General features: G+C 34.4%; 1 protein-coding gene across 2 annotated transcripts; it reads right to left on the bottom strand.

Moving 5' to 3' along the window:
* Window positions 1-638: 638 nt before the first annotated feature.
* LOC121408648 (septin-2B-like) lies at window positions 639-17708 on the bottom strand. Of its 2 annotated transcripts, none has more exons than XM_041600183.1 (14): window positions 17662-17708; window positions 17510-17520; window positions 15191-15296; window positions 11461-11547; window positions 10258-10381; window positions 8397-8531; window positions 7846-7963; window positions 4894-4995; window positions 4322-4418; window positions 3543-3591; window positions 2974-3081; window positions 2361-2436; window positions 1973-2092; window positions 639-1544 (listed from the first exon to the last, which is right to left on the bottom strand). In XM_041600183.1, exons 1-13 carry the CDS (start codon window positions 17669-17671, stop codon window positions 2003-2005), a joined length of 1113 nt encoding a protein of 370 aa, XP_041456117.1. In that variant the 5' UTR covers window positions 17672-17708; the 3' UTR covers window positions 639-1544; window positions 1973-2002. The 2 variants fall into 2 exon arrangements, with proteins under 2 accessions (XP_041456117.1, XP_041456118.1); XM_041600184.1 differs by having other exon boundaries at window positions 2361-2433.
* Window positions 17709-21255: the final 3547 nt, after the last annotated feature.

Here is a 21255-nt window from a genome sequence, read left to right as displayed (position 1 = left end):
CATTACTATTAGCCCAAGTGGTGTTAGACCAAGTGATAATTGGATAACTAGTGGACCAAATGTATCAAGAAATAGTGATATCAGATAAATCTTAGATTTTAGACCAACTAGCATATAAAACAGCATCTGTAATTAGTATCTACATCTGCACACTAGCTCAGTACAGAGCAGCATGGAACAGGTGTCTATGGGGTCATCAGGGGGGGTGTTTCACAAAGATTTAAGTATGACTTAGGTCGCACTTAAATGCCGACGCGTATCTGATATGCAACGCGCAATCTTATTGATCAATACGCAGTTAGTGCACGTCCTCTTGGCATGATTTGACCAATACTGTCATGCCTTTTATCAGCACACAACTAGACATTTAAGTGCGACTCTAAGTCATACTTAAATCTTTGTGAAACACCCCCCAGATGTCATATAAAAATATTTTCAAAGGCTAGATGTGCACTTACATGGGCTTAATTTCACATTTTCAATTCATGTATTGCATAGTTTGCAAACTACTTTTAATAGTAAATATCTAACCAACTTGTGCCAATCATATTTCCTTCTACAGCACAATTCCTATTTATAAATGATTTAAAAATCCTGGATACCATACATTCCTTCCATTCCCTCACTTTTGTTCATTCTTTCCTCAAACCTTAGATGGACACTAGTTGATAATGCTCAAAATAATAACATAATGATATTCTGCAACATATACAATGATTCAATGTGTTATGCAATCCCTAATTGTCAGATTCCGGGTTTGCCAGCCATGTCTGTACATTCGCTACTCCCTGTGGAGTATTCATGTGGCACTTCTATGTACTCTATAGTCTACACGCGGGGCTAACATTAGACAAAGGATTTAGATGAGTAGTAGTCAATATCAACATTATTAGTCTAAAGAAGGGTGGCATTACTGTATTCTCTTTATTTCCATTCATATGAAATACTTCTATAAACTCAACTAAATTTTCTAACTCACTATACACATAGACCCTTAAAGACCCCGTAACATAAAAGATACAATGAATTGTACAATTGGTGCAACTTTCGGTAAGTTAAAATCAATAATGAACATTGCATGTATCTCGTATGCATCCAGGCAGGTCTTGCAGGCATTACCTTTGTAACAGCACCAATATTTTGATCATTAAAAATAAAAAACTTCCTGTTGTGGGTTCACCAACTGTAGATGTTTTATGACACATATTTTACTGTTAGATTTAAGGTAATATCAAGTTTGGTGTTGATGGCTGGTGATGGTGTTATAACATAAACACCAGCAACACAAAACAATTGGGCTAATGTAGGAGTTGAGCAATCATTATTACTATAGGTATTGTTTTCTACATCAACAGCTGGTGTTAAAGCTTCAGCGCAACAACCTGATTCATGTTCTTAACACCAACACCAACAGTGTATCAGTTCTTTCCAGATGGCTGATCTTCTTGACCAGTAATGATGACGGAGGAACAGGAAGTGGTAAAGGTTCTGGTAACAGCAATGGTGGTCCCAATAGTATTCCAGCAGTAGATGATTTCATAATACTGATAAGATTTATATTAAAAGAAATGAGACAAAATGTTAAATAATACAAATTTAATTGAGTGGATAATTTAATGTATGGGAGGTTCCATCAATAAAGGGCCACAACATGTGACATAAGAGTCAAAATTTAGAAGATGTAGGTAGTAGAATTCACAGTGAAATTTGTTCTGCTAATTAAAAACGAATCTTTTACTAAAATAAGCCAAAAAAATAACTTCAGTTTCAGAGGTCCCATGGAGAACGTGTCATGGTACGGCTCCTCTTGTATGCTAAACACCAAAGTTCAAAATTTTTCGTGGGTAATCATTTTACAAATACCACTTGAAGTAAGCGTGAATTAAACCAGTGCTTCTCTATCATGGGGTAAAAAGGAAACTAAACTGTTTAGAAGAAAGATCTCTCGGTTAGATGGGTTATTAATACTCACCATGATTGTTTGTACATCTATCTCTCTCTTCTAAACTTCTTCAGAATGGAGGCTTCCTGTTTGAGCCTGTTGCTGCATCTGCTTCTGCATCTGAGCCAACATCTCTTGCATGCGACGTAGCTACACAACAGTAACAAATTAATTGATACATATTAAAGCAAAACTAATGTATTTGTAGCGAACTATTATTTCATGTTATCACCATAACACTGTAGATCTAGATCTGGTTAACTCAAATAAACCTAACTTTTATGAAAAAATAAGTTCTCAGCAAAAAAAAATTGATAAGCCACACAGCAAGTTAAAAAATAACATTACTGTACATTTTTTTTTCAAACATCTAGAATTCCAGATACATATTTGTTAAACAACAGAGGGCAGTACATACCTCTGCTTCTTTCTCCAAGAGCATACGATCCTTCTCACTCGTAGGTTCTTCTGATGTTGATCCTGCTCTCCTACTGCTAACATTAAGAAACAAGCAACAGTTTTAATTGACAGGTATTGTATCTTTGACATTCAGATAATATCTTTAGAAAGCAGGCTGAAATTCATGAGTATTCAAGCCATATTAAATAAAAATATTGAAAAATCAAACTTGAGCTTGCAAAACTAATTCAGAGGTAGTCTTGAAAGAACTAGACCCCATATCATTATTTGCAAACTGTGAAATATCCAGTCAATCTGAGCCCAAATTTTAACCCCGGTGACAAAAAAATACATAACAATGAATAAATTACACATTACTGAAGAAATACAATAGACACAAAATTAATCATAAATTCTTATCATGAAAATACATGATTTTTTTTTCTGGGGGGGGGGGGGGGGGGAATTAGCGATAAAAAGAAAATATGTTAGCATATTACTGGTATCTATCTACAGGTATCTGAACAAGGGGAGAAAGTGTTTTTCTGCATATCCCAAACTTCAAATATTCAAAGATTTAGCACGTATCCCTTTTGCCCTTTGAACACTAAATACGAAAGTATATGACTTACGAAGCTGGTTTCTTAGCAGCACTACCACCTGACTTGGCTAGTTTCTCAGATCTGAAGGCTTCGTAGTGTACCTCATGGGTAACGTCTTTTAGATCCTCCATGTATGCTCTACAGATGAATAAGAAATCACACAAGTCATATATTTACCTATTTACAATTTTCAAATACATTGTACGATAGTACATGAAATTGCAGCAAACAATCATATCATGAGAGAGTCTTTCAAGGTTAATTATCAAAATATAGTTCTAGATCTGGATCATTTACATAACCTAACTCTGTTGAATCATAAAATCTTAGCTGAAAAGATCCCCAACACAGATAAGCACATGTGGGACAGTGTTTTTTTTTTTATTGCTTGAAAACTACCTAATACTTGGCTGGAATGCAATGTTAATTTTGGCCATTTCTCAGCCACATACACATTTTCTAACAGAACTATGTAGCACATTTTTTTTTTGAATGTTTATCCAAACACTGAATGGTATTCTTTTATGCAGTTTGATTGCTTTATTACATTGTTTCCACAACTTTATGTCTACTAAAGAAAATTAATGTTATAAACTTACATAAGCATACTCCTCAGTTTGATAAAGTCACAATGGTCAGGATTCTCAACTGGAGATAGGGGGGAAAAATAAAAATCAGATGCATACTAATTAAGAAACAAAAAACAATGATCATAGTATTAAATTGAGGATGCTTATATTCCTTTTCAGAAATCAACATATTACTGCCCTGCATAGACAAAAAGGGAGAAAGAGCCAATCAACCTCAGTCGAGTTAATGATATTTCAATGTTTCTGTAAAGGTACTCTCCTCTGGGTCTCGAGTCAACTCGATTATATACTGTTCCACACCCTTGAACTATTTTCAACATCTTTATCCTGTGGTAAAATGTGGACATAAAGGCATTCCTCGGAATGCTATTAAATGCACTGTCACATAGTTCCATACACGCCTTGCTGCAACACACCCGCAACAAAGTACTGAGCAAGTCCAAAATTTTTCTGCGTGCAAATCAGACTTCCATGCGCTTCTGCGGGCAACTGCCTGAGATACATGTGAATTACTGTCAATTCGGGCGACCTCTGGGTCGCAAAAATGATTACACGCAAGTCACTTGCAAGGCTGGCACAGAATGACGTGATAGGGCCTAACGCTGTGATGAGACTATCCATGAATCTGTCAGGGCAATGCACCTACTAAACCCTTACACAGGTCATGTAAGCAAAGTGAGTTTTTCTTTTATTCATACCTGTAGATCACTGAATAGGCCTCAAAAAGAAAACCAACATGTCACAAAATTAAATTTTAAGAGTTTTTCTTTCTATGTAGTAAAACCTACCTTCAACTACACCCCATGGGTACAAACGACCTCTGACCTTCCTTCCTTTGACCTCAATCAGCTGACTCGATCCACATACAGCAAATGGTACACTAGCCTGAGAATGAACATAACAAGAGAAGATTAAGCTTAAAACTTATAGAGCAGAATGAAAAATACTTGGATTCTCTACTTAATGCCTCCATCATTGGCAGATCAGAAATAGGGGTCCACCTATCATCTAAAATTTCCAAATGATCTGAATGGTCTTTGAACTTGGACATTGTGATACTAAAATGTAATCAGACCATTGTCACTCCCATCTCATAAATGAGCCAGGTTAGAAGTTTATCCCTCAAATGGTTACTTGGTTATCACCAGAACAAGATATTCTCAAGTATTTAACGACCTCTGTGATCTTTTGACCTTCAAAATTTTTCCTCAAAATTTCATGAGATCCTCCTCATCGACATTTCCAGGATTCAAGTTTGAAGTTGATCCACAAACATTTCTTTAATTACTGCGAAAATAATGACAACAATGGGTCAAGATATTAAAAAAAAAAAACATTTTAATCAGGTTCTCACTCCTACCTTGAGCTGTTTGTTGTGTTCTTTGAAATCCTCATCTTCGTCTGAATCTGAATCTGGCATGTGGTAGATCTTGATACCGTTGTCATGGATCTCATCAAGTACCTTAAAAAAATACATAAGATTAGTCAAAGAATATAAGATCACCAAGTAATACCATATTGTTGATTAGTTGTCAATACCGTGTTCTTTTTGTACTTCTTTAAAACAGCTTATTAAAAGCTCCATTTACCTCATATTGTTTGAAATATATACACAACAAAAAAAGTAAGTCCCCCCTAAATCAAACTGCTGTAACTTTTGAACCGAATTATTTTGAGATATGATATTTCATGGGTGGTTTTATACACTCATTAAGCAACTCCTGGGGAAAAATGAGATTGATCGGTTGAGTCATGCATGAGTAATTAAAGATTGAATTAAAAATGACCATTTTTGAAAGTCACAAGAGTCGTTTTTCAGATTGTGCAAATACAAAGTTGGGCAAAAATTGTTTTTAGGTGAACTTTATAGTGTTATGCTGTTTTACTATCCATCATTTAACCATTTCAGACCAAATTTTGATATCGTATGTTCATGGTTGAGTGAGCACGATGTATTGCAGGGGCCGCGGAAGCGGGGAGGGGGGCTGGGGGGCTTCAGCTCCCCCCACTCTTTCCATAAGCAAGTACAAAAATGTTATACGATTGTGATTTTTGGCATGGTCAGCCCCCCCCCCACTTTGAAAACTGCTCTGCGGCCCCTGTATTGTGACGTGTCATCATAGGGTTTTGGGGGTATTATCTTTTACAACTTGTTAGATCATGTTAAAATTTGAAAATGTTGATGGCTCCCCCGATTATAGGCCCCTCCCCCATTTAAAATTCTGGATCCACCACTGATATGTCCATACATTCAACTGATCCTGAGAAATTGTTAGGAAATAATACATTTATGCAGTATAAAGAGTATTCATTCCTAAATTTTCGAATGTGCTCGCTCAACCATGAAATGGCTAAAGTTCGGAAAGTGTTTGGTGATAGAAATGATGGATGATAAAAACAACAGCAATTAAAGACACCTTTCAAACCAAATTTGCCCCCAATATTCACTTTATTACCCTTTAAAATGAGTCTATGACATTGAAAATACCAATTTTCCCACTTTGATGCGTGCTCACTCATCCATAAACAAACAAATCGATTTCATTTTTGCCCATAGGTTGATAAACATTACTGCCAAACGACATTGCTAAAGACAGTCTTGAAAAAAAGTTCCACCATATTGAATAAGGGGTTTACGTATGCTTAAACATATGCACCCAGAATGTACACAAGTCTATGAGAGAGGAAGTCAAAATTTTAACAAATATGAAATGAGGGTTTGTTTCATGGACGGTTTTTGTTACTTCTGCCAACAGTTATTTCATGAAACTTCGCACATGGCTTCAGAGTAACACTATCCAAAATGTGCGCACACCAAAATAACCATTCGATTCGGTACAGAGTGGGGCCAAGGCCTTGAACTTTCTTCTCATTTGCATAATTTTCGAATATTGTGTGCTCACTGATGCATTAAACATCGGGATTTTCATAAAAATCAAATCAAATGAACTGCGTAAAAAAGAGCTAATCACATTCCACATGTTCATTCAAGCGTAAATGTTTAATTTGACACCTTTGAATCATTGAAGCATGTTAATTGGTCATGAACATAACAAAAAAGTTGAGAAAAGATCATTTTCAGTTAGAAAAATGAAGCAATACTTGCCTACGATATTTGAAAATCGCATTTTTTGTTTCCAATAAATGTTCATTGAACCGTGAAACGGTGAATATTGTTGGAGATAGTCTTCCCCAAAATAACTGTCATCATATTCTAGCATTTTTTATTGAAAGAAATGTGTAAAAATCCAATTATAGCAAATTTGGACTTGAGTTTATTCAACCGTGAAATTTAGCTTAAAAAGTTGTATCGTCTTTTAGAAAGTACCCTTTCCAAGCCTTCTGACTAGTTTTTATAATGAGAATGTGGAATTAGTTGCAATACAATGGAATCAAAGTCGTGATATTTTGCTTGTGACTTTTGAAGTGACATTTTTGCCTTCTGACGGTGCTCACTGAAGCATGACGTAAGATACATCCACAACATTTACTCATAGGGTAGCTTATAAAATTACCTACACGCTCATGTAAAAATATATCAAAAACTCGCATTGGTTCGGAAATTATTAATGTTTGTTTAGGGGGGACTTACTTTTTTTGTTGTGTATATTTTAAAATTATGTACTGAACTTTTTCTAGGCAAAAGGAGATTGGCCCTATGTCATAAAATAGGGCTTTTTCTGAGCTGTCTTAAAAAAAAAATTTTTAGATAAAAGCTTAGGACTAACTCCATGTAATCCAGTTTTGCGTGTACATCAAAAAGACCTTGCACTTTATAGAATCCATGTTCTAGCTGAGCTGAAGCATCAATATTAATCTAAGAAATGTGCCAAAATATTACTCTGATTTTCTGACGAATGAGACCTTGAATTTTATGATCACTAAACCTACTGCACAAGCTTGATAAAATAAGCCATTGCTATGTTTACTTTACGATATAACTTTAAATGTAGACTCATTAGTTTTCATGGATTGTTATGATTTTCAGCTTGATAAAACAGACAACTGGATGCATCTTTTTTCCATCTGATAGCTAGGCCAGAAATCACGCCACTAATCTTGGACAAGAATATTTTTTCTCACCTCAATATCAATCAACAAAATACACCATTCGCAAATGCCTGAAGGGGGATTTGAACCAGCAACAATAGTCTTAACTGCAGCAGCACAGAGGCAGTGCGTGGTCTTATCCAAAACACCTATTCTTCAAGCTGCTAGAGGCATGAGGCATAGTCTGACAGAATAAATCAATGTAAAACATTTTTCATATAGACTTTGACAAAGACACCCTCTAGACAGCTGATGGTTGTACCTTATGTTTGAGCTTGAGAAGTTCTCGCTTGGTGAGTGTGTCAGACTTGGCTATGACAGGCACAATGTTGACTTTGTTGTGAAGAGCTTGGATGAATTGAACATCGAGTGGTTTCAACCTGATCACACAATGATAAATATCAAATATTCAAAATGAATAAATGGCTGAAGAAAATTCTCCTGATCATAAAAATAGACAAAATCAAACTGGACTAGTGACCATTTGTGTTTCAATATAGATGCAAGAATTTGTGTTAGATTAATTTTGTGAGGGCTTCCCTGGACATTGTACAGCTCCTCCCAATGAAATTTCTAAAGTAACACATACAGAGAATGGATGTGCAGATGTGGACACCATTATTTTCTTTTTATCTCAAAATGCCAGGCGGTGGATTTGTATTTTTAAATTTGTTGGGTACAATTGCTCTCCAGAATATTTTGTTAACCATAAAAGAAATTTATTTTAGTCTTCAGTCTAATTTTAGATGCAGACACATGGCTCCCTCCCCCCCCCCCCCCCCGCCCCTTAAAATGATCTTGATATTAACTTACCCATGACCAGTAGGTGAGATGAAATAGAAGCAGCAATGGACTCTGTTATCTACAATGTTTCTTCTGTTGAGACCGCTCTCATCATTGAGGTAACGTTCATACTGGTCATCAATGTATTTTAGAATAGGATCAAAACTGCAATAGAAGCAAACAAGTGTGAACATGTTACTTCAGTAGAAATTCACCAGTGTTGTTGACTGGGTACCATGACATTTGCTCCGGCGACAATCGCTCCGCTGCAAAGTCCACCCATCAAAAGAATGACCAACTTCGACCCTGGATTGAACACTATATCCTATCCTAAATGTAACCCTAAACCAAACATAAAATCGTATTGCAACCCTCACCCTATATCTTAGACGAAATAAATCCTCAATTGTTGCCGGAGCAAATGTTATGCCACCAGTCAATTGAACCTTTATAGGTGTAGTTAGAAGAAACATCACTTTATTTACTTCACATTTGCATTGATAAATCAATCTTAACTTTGACAATTCTAATAATCTATTGCCTATTGATTTGTAGGACATTAAAAGTTTTTAGAAATACCCCCTTATACTAGAATTTTCAATAACCATAAAATGCATTCAATTTTATTTTTTAAAATGAGATGTAAAAAAAATACATGAAAAAAATGAACATAACCTCCTCTATACCAAATAAATTATCAAAGAATATTATTACAGACATTTTTAAATGTACATCAAATAAGAATTACTGTGAAGGCTTGTGGTCTAAAACTCTAAATATAAAATGATTTACGAAACTGTAATCATTACTCGTAAGTCACAGAAGTGTACTATTACAATTTTCAAGCCCCACTTTTTCTAATACAGTGTACAAGTATGCAATATGTCAAGTTTTTTTACTGGAAAGTGATCAAATCACTAGGAAAAGAACATAATAGCTTTCACTTTCTTTCAGTTATACATTTACAATGCAATGATATCAAGTACATTTAATTCAATTAATATCATGAACTATGTATCAATAAATGGCAGCATGTAAATGAAAATCAAATTTTGAGAATACGCAAAAGTATTATTTGTGTCACATGCAGGAACTGTAAAAAATAAAATAGGAAAAACAGTTTTTCTCTGAATCATATTATGCTGATAAGGATCTCCAGGTATGTTTACATGAAATATTGAAGTGAAAATATGCTATGCTTATCACAAATCAACATTTGAATAAATGCTCCTTATCTCTTATTTTTCATATTACATATAATGACAGCCCTTGTCTTTTTTTCAATTCATTTATTCACATTAAATCCACCGTAAATATGAACATTATTAGTAGGTTTTTTTCAATACAATATGTACAATACATACATACAATATGTATATTTGATTAACATTAACTACTTTACTTATTCAATTAAATTGAACTACAAGATATCTAATAGCATTTAAGAAGACCAGGAGGGCATTTCATCAATAATTTCGTCTGACAAGTTGTCAGATCTGACAACTTTCCTAGATTCTGATTGGTTGAGAAGCACTGTTACCATAGTAACTGTCAGATAAAATAAGACTTGTCGGATACTTCTGACAAGTCCTTTCATGAAACGCTCCCCAGAACTCCAAGGCCCTGTAACATCGCACCATGCAAGCCTTCGGGTGAAGTTGCAGGTGATTGCCCGCAGCCCATCCGCAAAAATGTTTTGAGCATGTTCAAAACTTTTCTGCATGCAAATCAGACTTGCATGCACTTCTGCGGGCAAATCCAGTGAGATGCGTGCAAGATACTGTCAATGTGGGTGACCTGCAGGCGACCTGCAGGTAGCAAAAATAGTTACTCGCAAGTCACATGCGTGGCTTGCACAGAATGTAACAGGCCTTTAACAATGATTACTTACCAGTCATTGTTATTGATGGCATCACCATAGCCTGGTGTATCTACTACAGTCAAACGAAGCTTGACTCCTCTCTCTTCAATCTCTACTGTTGACGCATCGATACTCACAGTTTTATCAATCTTCTCTGCAATAGTAAAAAAAAGAAAGAAAAGTAAGCATTCAATAAAAGACAAAGTTGAGGTACACAGTATAGTAAGATAGCTAAACTTTTCTGGTAATAATAGATGAAAAGAAAAATACTGGCAATACACATTCATAGTAATGCTATATAGATACAAAATACACAATATCAACAGTGGCAATATAAAACTTTGTTTAAATTTTATGTACCTTCTATTCACTAGACAGTCATTGGTGTCCAGGACTATTTTTACTTTTCATTCCCATGCAAATGCATGCATTGCATGTTTCAATAGTGGAGAAAAAAAAACAGCCGATAGATAAGATACATGTATATGTCGACCATTTCGCTTCTCATGTAAATAACTACAGATAGTAAAGTTCAAACAAGGTTCTTATGGATCGTCTTGAAAACGGGTAGTCACTGTACAAAGCCTATGGGGATAACATAATTCAGAAGTCAACCACTTTATAATACCTACTGCAACTAAATAATCTTTGTACATACAAAATAAAACTTTTTTTTAATAAGAAATACATCCACACATTTAAATAAAAAGATTATTACATGTTTGCTATGTTCTGAAAAAATGTATCATATGGACGATATTAATACAGAGGAAGGCAATAAATTCAAGATCAAGACCAAACTGGGAGTCACAGAATTCTGTAGTCAACATGTTACTACTTGCCTACTTCAAACTGAGGACCGTTTCATGAAAGTTGCCAGCACTGACAAGATGTCTTTCTCTGACAGTTACAATAGTAACAGTCAGAGGCCAGGGGCCTGTTTCATAAAGAGTTGCAACTGTTTTAACACCTACCATGGTAACCTTGATCTTGATTGACTGCTGAGTCCTGTTGCCATGGTAGTTGTCATAATGGCAAAGTTACAACAGATTCAACTCTTTATGAAACGGGCCCCTGAACTTTTCAGCCAATCAAAAGCAAGGATTTCACTGAAATAGTCAGCACTACTGACAATTTAGTCAGTGCTGAAAACTTTCATGAAACACCCCCTGGTTGGTCACTGTAGAAAGACTTGGAATAACATGATTCAGTAGTTCCAACACCAAGACTTACCTGCAGCACTAGGAATGTGTCTCTCAGGGTAGAGATCTGTAAGGAATAGGCTGTTGATCAGTGTAGACTTGCCAAGACCAGATTCACCTTGTAAAAATACATAAAATATTGATAATCATTGTCAAGTATGGTTTTCAATTCATGGAGAATTTGATCATCAGGATTTTTTGCCAGTAAGAGTTGTTGTTTGTCACACAGAGGAGAATTCAAGGCCTTGACCAATAGATGTAGATTACATACTTTGAGCCCTGAGATATCACATATTTCTTGGTCAGGCAATGCCTGAAGCAGCTGAAGAGGCTATGTCAGTGCTGGGACACAATTGGATGAGTTGTACCTATAGACCAGTTCATAGTTATCCATGTACAATTTTGGTCAAATGACCTTTCATTTATTTCATTGTGATAGGCAGATTTCAAAGCAAGATATTATGTAAGCTTGCCTTACATAGCAGGATGAAAAAAATTGAATAGACCAGGTGACTAGAATAGCACACCAGTAATCACCCCATGAAGGTATTTGTTGTACATGTATTTCTACTTTGAATGCAGCATGCTGTACAATGTACTTGACAAACTGTGAAATAACAGTCGTTCGTGGACTCATTGTTGCTCTTTGTGGATCATGTGAATAGAAAACACAATTCAAAAGAATATATGAATAATCAGGACATCAAAGTTGGTGCTTATCTCATTAGATTTTAAACCACCATGTCACTTTAGTACAAATGACCTTTCTCTGATCATGCGCAGAATCTTCTGATCATGCACAGAATGGAACTACGAACTGGCTTATTGGTGTTAGCAATATTGCAGATAACTTCCAGTGTTTTTCATTAAGTCTGGTGTTAGCTAATTATAATCCATTCCCCATAAAATTGATATAAATATCTCAAAACAGACTGCCTTCAATTAATGTATTTGAGGGATAGACGTTTATTTAAGTTTTGTTGCTGCTGGCTATTTTCATCAGAAGATGTATATATGGAACATCTCATTCTGCACATAGGGAAAAATAGACAAATCTGGTAATTTTTAAATTTTCAAGTCATTTTAAAGACATGCATATCTGCCATGCAATGAATTCATGTTTTCTTATTACATCATGCTCCTCCAAGGATCAACTAAATCCTTTATATCAAAAGTTGGTAATTCATTTTTAACACAAAATAATACAACACACACAATTGCAGCGCAGTTGTGCATGTAAGTATTGGGTCACTATGGGTGCTAGTGCTGTAGCCGAACCGAACGGAAGTTCGCCGAACTTGGCACTTCCGAACCGAACTGTACGCAAAGGCCTGGTTCGGTAGTTCGGTAAAAAAAAGTATGTTAATTTACAATGCATAAGTGCAATGACTACATAGATTTAAGTATAAATTTAAAAAAAAGGATTATTGGTTAGTGATTTTGCTAAAAAAGAATTCTACTCAATATATTTTTAAAATCCACTATGATACATGTAGCTCCCATCTGATATTTGATTGAACTGTTATCAACTTAAGAATATTTTATTAACATAAATATATTTTTTCTTGATAAAATGAGAGGATATTTTGAAGCTAAACTCGGAATAAAAGTGTGGTGTAATTACGTACTGTCGTAATCGATCGTGATCGTAATCGGACCTAATCATTTTGTATTTAATAAAGAAAAAGAACCAGACATAAATTCATTCCTCGTAAATGACAAAGTATGACATCTTCGGTCTCGTGTTTGATTAAATTTTTATCATTTTAATTTTTTAATAAACATGAATTAATTTTTTTCTTCATAAAATGTGGGGACATTTTACGCTTAAAGAGAAATTCCAGTAGTTGCAGTAAACACTGATTTCATGAGAAAGTCTGTAAAACTAGGCTTATTGTCAGAATATCATCGAGGATCTAGATCTGGTACCGTTACATAAACTGAACTTTGTGAAATCTTGAAATCTACACTGAAAAATGTTCACACTGAAGATCACCAACACAGATAGGCACACGTGGGACAGTGTATTATTATTGCTGGAATAAAGACCCGACAGAAGTGACCGAATCCGCGCTCATTTTGCTTATTTCTCAGCAATTACACAATTTCTTCCAGAATCCTTTGGCACATATTTTTCATTCATACAACAGACACTTGGGTGGTCATTATATTAGATTCTGTAAAAATTCATTTTGAGATCATTACCAATACTGGAATTTATCTTTAACTCTGTTAAAAATCTAGTTGAATTACGTATTGCTCTAATCGGACGTACATTTAATTGTTTTGTATTTAAAAAAGAAAAAGACAAGACATAAATTAATTCCTTGTGACTAACAAAGTAATGGTAAAGTATATATATTCCACCTTCTGAAATTTCCATATTAATATAAAAGATAAATAAATAAGAGATGAAGGAATGAGGTTGATAAAACAGAAAAGATAAAAATTCAAACCAAATCAACGCATGTTCCCTGATCGTTCTGGAAATAGTTGGTGAGGAAAGTTGAAACAGGAAGTCCTAACAACCTGCTCTCAGCTGCTATTATACAAGTAAAATTCGTATTCCGAACTTGAAACGTTTTTCCATTGTCAATATTTTCTAAAAAGTGGTTTAATCTGGTCAATTACTGAAAATGAAATGATGAATTATCAGTTCCATTTTAGTTCTGACGATCAGCGCCGAGTGATTTCACAACACTAACATACACAGTACAGTCCCATGTACTCATTTTCGTGTTGGAAATATGTTTGAAGTCATGAGCGTCGACCTTTCTGGACCAAGAATTGACTGATATTTTATCTTTTTAAGATAATTGATTGACCAGATTTAACCTCTTTTCAGAAAAAGGGACTTTCTAAAACATTTCATATTCTTTGGAATGAGAATTTTACCAGTATAATAACAGTTTAGTGGAAGTTGTTTGTCTACTGTTTCGACATTCCCGATCAATACTTTCCAATTTGAGAAGCTGCGTTGGCAATGACATTGTAATCGATCATGATCAAAGCTACATGAAATAATCATGAAAAAAATATTCTGATCTTCGTAATTCTGTTTATATGTCCTGATTATCTCTCGTTATCAATATTTTTCTTTTGATTTTTTTTCAGTTTCATTTCAAAAATTAAAGTAGAAATGACTTATATTTCTTGTTTAAAGATTAAAACAAAAGAAAACTATGCAACAATTTTCATAACTATTCTTTTTAGAAACAAAACTTATTATAAACATATGACAGATCATTTGCGAGTTCGTTGGTCGGCGAACTTTAATTTTTATATGTCAAATTTAATTTGGCATTTATTGCCGAACCCTGAACCGAACCAAAGTTCGGGAAAAAAAATGCCGAACCCTGCCGAATCGAACCCGAACATGCCACCTGACTTGCAGCACTAATGGGTGCTTTATATATCAAGCACTTGCTTTTAGGGGCATCTTAAAAATTTAAACTGCATTTTATTTATTTTTTCATGTCATTATCTATTTAATAAGTTGATTTTAAATGAAGGATATAACAAATTGGATTAAAGTCAAAGTATTCACTACTTATATCAGATCCTGTAATTTCCAAGACAAAGCAGAAACCATTATATCAAACACAAAATTAATATAAACTAGCAATAACATGAGGCACAGAATTCTGTGTTTTTCAGGAATTACTAACAAAATGCATAAATCAATCTATAAATCATGTAGGCCTACAGGCACTAGTGTTTTAACATCAACACAACACAGGAAGAATGATTTCTCAACTTACCTACTACCATAAGAGTGAACTCAAAGCCTTTCTTGACAGACTTCCTGTGTACCTGATTTGGTAGGTTGGCAAAACCAACATATTCAGGAGTCTCAGGGTTGCTGAACTGTAAAATAAAAATGATACAATTAAGTATGACCATATGTGATTGACTCTCTTAAATTTAGAATATTTGATTCATTGAACAATTTTTATAATAATACCTATTACCTGCACAATAATCCACAAATTTGTGCTTTACCAAATAGATCTTTTTTTATACAGAAAAAATTGACATGTGCCTGCAAATGATCTAAAATTACATTGCAACAAAAGGGAGCCAAAATATGAGCTAAAATTTAGATTTTTGGTTACCCTAAAAAAAAATACACAAATACACAAAATACACAATTTTTAATCAAACTAAAAAAAAAATTGTTTCCTCCCCTCCCTTCTTGTGTCATGAAACAAGAGATAAAATTAGGGCATAAAATACACATTTACTATTAATTGTACCTTATTATGAATAGTTCACCCTACACTTACATGCATGTTTAATTGAACAATCAATTTTATCTTTATACTATGGTATTTAAATCTATGGTTGGTTAAGTTAACACCACTACAGGGGCAAGTTGCATAAAACATGTACTTACTGAATTACGGTAACTTTGCCATCTAATGGTGACTACCATGGTAACATGGCTAAACAGCCAATAAGAATCAAGGATTCCATGAAGTTACCATTGAATGGCAAAGTTACTGGATATGTATAATAGTTTATACAATGGGACCCTGGACAGGTACTCCTAATATAATTAAGTTATTGAAGACATGTGGTTATCACTGAATAGCCTTGATACATCCACTTTCAATTAAAGGCAGTCTATTCAGGAAGTGAATGGTATGACACATAACAGTCATGTGTAAGGTCGAGTCAAAAGGTAACCGGTGTTTACACAACCGCTAACACATAAACGTTTCATTTGGGACTGTATAGGATTAAAGAAAAACCTTTCTAGAACTTCATTTTTCACACTTGTACATCCATGAAATACCCCTCTAGATACAGTGTGGGTCAGAAAAAAAACCTTACTTTCATAAACTACCCTATCTTTAAAGTGGAGATGAAGTTTGTACTTCTTTTTGGGTGTTGTGGCAAATGACATGTAGCTGTGATCACCACAATGTTATCACCGGAATAATGCAAATCTTTAAAATGCCATAACTTTATTCCTTGTCCGATTTGCTTAAAATTTTCAGTGTTTTAATTTATTTTTCTTAATCTGGTGTGACTATTATATGCATGTCAAAATTTAACACAGGACTATATCATATATATTGTCAATCTGATATATTATCAAATCTGATACAGTATCTAGTAGATCAATATGAAAAAGAAAGTACATGAAAATGTTACATCTTTAACACATGAAAGGGGTGGGGGGCTGCCAGGGCAAGTCTGCGCACCTAAAATTTTCAGTTAAGATTTAACATGAACCTGTTTGATTTCCATAGTTATTTAGTATCTATTTCAGATTGAACACAAAAATGGTGCCCTGATTCTGCGGACTCATTCACTTTCTAGAAATTACATCTATGGCAAGGTGCCCGTCTGCGCAGTGCCCCTTGTCTGAATATACGCGTATCTGCGCAATGGTAAAAAATCAGTGAAATGTAATTTTCTCAGTAAATTGATGAAAGTTTAAATCTATACTCAAATAGTAGATCTACCTTCAGTAGATCGACAGATCATTTTACACCCAATCCTGAAAGAAATTTTTGAAATTTTCATGACGAACCATTAAAACTTGAAATTTATGATTTTTTTTACTTAACCAATGAGAAAGCTGCTTGTACATGACATTACAAATAAAAAAAATTAATAACTTTCTTAATCTCTGTATCTGATGGATTTTCCTAAAACTAACTTGACTCAAATCAAAGTCAAACCTAAGTTAAGCTTTAGTTAAGTTCAGTTCCATGCCTTAGAAGTTCAGTCATCATCAATTAATATTTATTATTATTTTTCCTATTTTTACAACAAAATTTTGTGAGGGTAAACTTCCCCCTTTATATTATAATAAGGACCAACGACCAAGGTGCTAATATTCTACTTCTTTTTGTAATTAAATTTAAATAACACTGCAGTAGACCGCTCGCCCAACAAATCAAAAACACGCGTTGGTCGTGGTGGTGATCTGATCCATTGCTTGGCATATATCACAGCTCAGCTCAGCTCCCAATCCGCTACTGCTGGGCATTTTGACAGGAACAAACCGCTACTCTCCCCTCGCTCTGAAACCCAACCCGGACACAAGAAATACACCGCCAACTTACCGCTGCTCTGTCTGAAATGAAAAGCAAAATGCAAAGAAATGAATGGATGGTTAATATATGTAATATATCTAGGCATAAATATGTCGAAAAATGTAGCGTGAAATGAACAATGGGCATAAATATAAATACGAATTTGAGAGTCGTTGACTTACCTGCCGCCATCTTGAATGCTTGCTGTTAAAGCGCCACCACCGAAATTGAAAAATTACAGAAAAAAATGCCACGCCCATAAATTCTCGCATTCTCTTGAAAGAAGCCAAATGCAAAAATTTTGGAGTTCCATCTAACAAAATTTGGCAAAATTTCTGACTTTTTAAATTTCATCTCTCAAGTATTTCATCTACCGCTGTAAATTTCAAACATAAAGCCAACCTTAAAAATGCTTAGATGCTTTTAAGGGGAAAAGGGGAAATTGAGTATTATCTGGCTAACAAGAAAAAAAAACTCCATCCAGTTTAAGAAAATGGAAATTCGAGTAATGAACTATTTTGAATCATTTAAGGCCTATAAATGCCCATTATTGTAAATTTTATAAATGCCAAGTTTTAAAACTATCCTCCACAGCTTTTAGTAGTAGTAGTTGTAGTAGCAGCAGCAGCAGCAGTTTAGTAGTACTGTAGTAGTAGTAGTAGTAGTAGCAGCAGCAGCAGCAGCAGTAGTAGTAGTAGTAGTAGTAGTAGTAGTAGTAGTAGTAGTAGTAGTAGTAGTAGTAGTAGTAGTAGTAGTAGTATTCACAGTAGTCGTAGTCACAGTAGTCGTAGTAGTAGTAGTATAGTAGTAGTAGTAGTAGTAGTAGTAGTAGTAGTAGTAGTAGTAGTAGTAGTAGTAGTAGTAGTAGTAGTAGTATCATTAGTATTTATTTTTATTATTATGGCTTGTTGTTATGCTGATCATGAAATCAATTTAAAAGAAAATTATCGCATTCTAACCCCAAACATCCCAGGGTAACGATTTTTTAGTTGATGTTTCTTTCTTTCTTTCTTTTACTTCCTTGAAAAAATGAAAATCATAAAATAATTACACTATACAATCCCGGGTATACAATATATATATATATATATATATATATATATATATATATATATATATATATATATATATATATATATATATATATATATATATATATATATATATATATATATGTATATGTATATATATATCAATATCAGATCAGTTGGGCGGGGAAAGGTTTTGAAAGTGTTGAACCGCGGGCTGACCATGCAAATAACGGGGCAAATAAAAACAATGAAATAAAATGAAAACGCTTCAACACAATCAAGGTCCTATAACACAAAATTAGTGAATAAACACTGGACTGATATTTACGATTTATTACGTGATTAATCGTACAGACCCCTCATCGTTAATAATTCTTAATTTGCAGCGACCACTGGTCTTGTCATCAAATTTGTCTTGAATAATAATGCATCATGGAATAGATATCGAGGATAGAAATGTAACAAAAATATTAAACTATCAGACGAACGTTTCAACCAAAATATAGGAATGGTGCATTTTACAAATATACTCTGCCCACCGTATGTATATTTTTCCCTTTTATTCAGAAATCAATTATCATAACAGAGGTATCAAATATTTTCATGAATACATTGTTATTTGTTGTTGCTTTTTAGGGGGGTTGGGTAGGGTCGTTTACAAGATAAATGTTTTGAATCAATGAATTATTAGTATTTGCATGATATATCAAATAAATAACGAATAAAAAAAGACATATATATGATTGAAAATTACTCCAATAAACATGAATTAGGGTAATCTTTAGAATATATAAAATGAAATAAAATATATCGCTGTTAAGAATTCAATACATCATAAATATTATGATTCATAATATAACAAAGGTATAAGAACAAAAAATAATAATAATTTATATATTGTTATATATATCCGCCACTGATCATATATTTTTTTCCATAATAGAAATTGTTTGTACATTAATGAATAATTGTGCGAAAATCTTAATCTTTCTTATAATGGCTCTGAATGTTGTTTGTTGATAGCGCCAGCTAACGTCGTACTCATGCGGGTTGTGGAGTCAGGAATAATTAACTCGTTCATGCCCTTGACAAATTATAAAAACTTGATTTTATAGTGGGATCCAGGGGGCGAGGACCCGCCCCCTGTGTGATCCGCCATTGTAATTATCTATGGATTCGTAGCCCATGGATTCATGAGAAACAATTTTCATTTTTTATAGGACAAAGATTTAGCCTAGTAACTAGAACCTCAGTGCTCCCTCGCCCCCCCCCCCAAAAAAAAAAAAACACTGAAAAAACAACCATGTCTGGGCTACAATATTGATACGAGCAAAAACTGCATGGGGTGTTAACCGGTGTACACAGAGGACCACACCAGTCGTTTTACACCGGTGTCAAATTGACAACCTTTGCTTGTTATATTTATATATTCTTTGGTGTTACGTTCAATGTCTAGGGTGACCTCAGGGTGGGTCCTCTCACCAACTGGTGTCAGTTAAGTTTTTACTGATCGCGAAGCGAAAGCGAAAACAAAATTGAGATTTCAGACCTATTTTAAAGCACGTTTCTAATCATGAACAGGAAAGGCATATAACTATGATATTGATGTGAGCGGAAACAAAATAGATTTCAGAATCACAAAATTTGACATTCTATTCATGGATCGTAATTCAGGAAAAAGATGGGTGATTAATTAGGTATCTTACTACACTTATCATGTGAGCGAGAAGTGCGAGCTGAAAATATGTGGTATTCCGCTCTGAAAAAGGTTGGATTTTTATCAGCACTATTTCAATCATTGTGTAGGAAAATTCTGAAGTGGGGGGCCCGGCGGTTCCTGCAAAAGGTCGTTCATTTTCATTACATTTAATTCTGTCATTTATCATACCTACCAGATTTCCAGGGGCTGCTACCTATGGAAAATAACACACGCAGCACCCAGTTGGGGGTTCATGCTTCAGCATAGCACCCCCAGCACCCCCAGCACCCCCGCTTCAAAGGACAATGTAAATATCCGACGAGTATTTCGTAACACGAATATTGACGTTTCAGATTAACCTATATATACCATATTGCATCATAATGAGAGCATTACTATACACGTGGAGCTCGTGATGTTAAGCTATACACAATTCATAAATTACACTAACAATATGATTGCGTTGTATTACCCTATATACGATCGGTTTAGTTTTCTGAAATTGTGTTCATTTTACGCTTGATGAACTCTTGTGAAATATTTTTGACGAAATTGCTTTTTTTTTTTATATCTGCCCATGATAAGCCCATACGTTATTGATGACCTTTCAAATTCTAAACGGCGTTTTTACAGAAAAGAAATAAAATCGATCCATATAATGCAAAGATTTTGTTCTGTAAATCTCAGGTTTATATATATTTTGTCTCGCAGTATTTTCCACCTTGTGTTATATTTATCATACTTATGTTGTGAAACGGAAATCAATAAATCAAATCAAAACAGGTAAGAATGAGATTTAACCAAAATAAATAAATAAAAAGTAAGCCACAAAATTTATACAGATTTAGTCGGCTGTGCAATGGTGACACATGATTACACTTTGCCCTTTTTCCGCAGTTTTTGTGGCCATGTCCGTGCTTCTAAATTGCCACGACTTTTATCGAGCTTCGAGTCTGAAAAAAGTAGAAAAAATAAAGCATTTCTGAATGATTTCACAAACTCTATCAACCTGCATTATGACGACATAAAAATAGTCAAACGAACTT

This window comes from Lytechinus variegatus, chromosome 2 (assembly GCF_018143015.1).
Source record: "Lytechinus variegatus isolate NC3 chromosome 2, Lvar_3.0, whole genome shotgun sequence".
NCBI classification, from domain to species: Eukaryota; Metazoa; Echinodermata; class Echinoidea; order Temnopleuroida; family Toxopneustidae; genus Lytechinus; species Lytechinus variegatus.
Note: the sequence above shows the minus strand (reverse complement) of the source record. Positions and strands in the feature narration are given on the sequence as shown.

What these genes read in the sequence shown, in the direction of transcription:
- LOC121408648 (XM_041600183.1), bottom strand. An exon ending in TTCTCAAGCTCAAACATAAG is followed by an intron (nt 4,996 to 7,845) that starts GTACAACCATCA and finishes TATTTTTTTAAG; the next exon opens with GTACTTGATGAGATCCATGA. An exon ending in CCCATGGGGTGTAGTTGAAG is followed by an intron (nt 3,592 to 4,321) that starts GTAGGTTTTACT and finishes CCCTATCTCCAG; the next exon opens with TTGAGAATCCTGACCATTGT.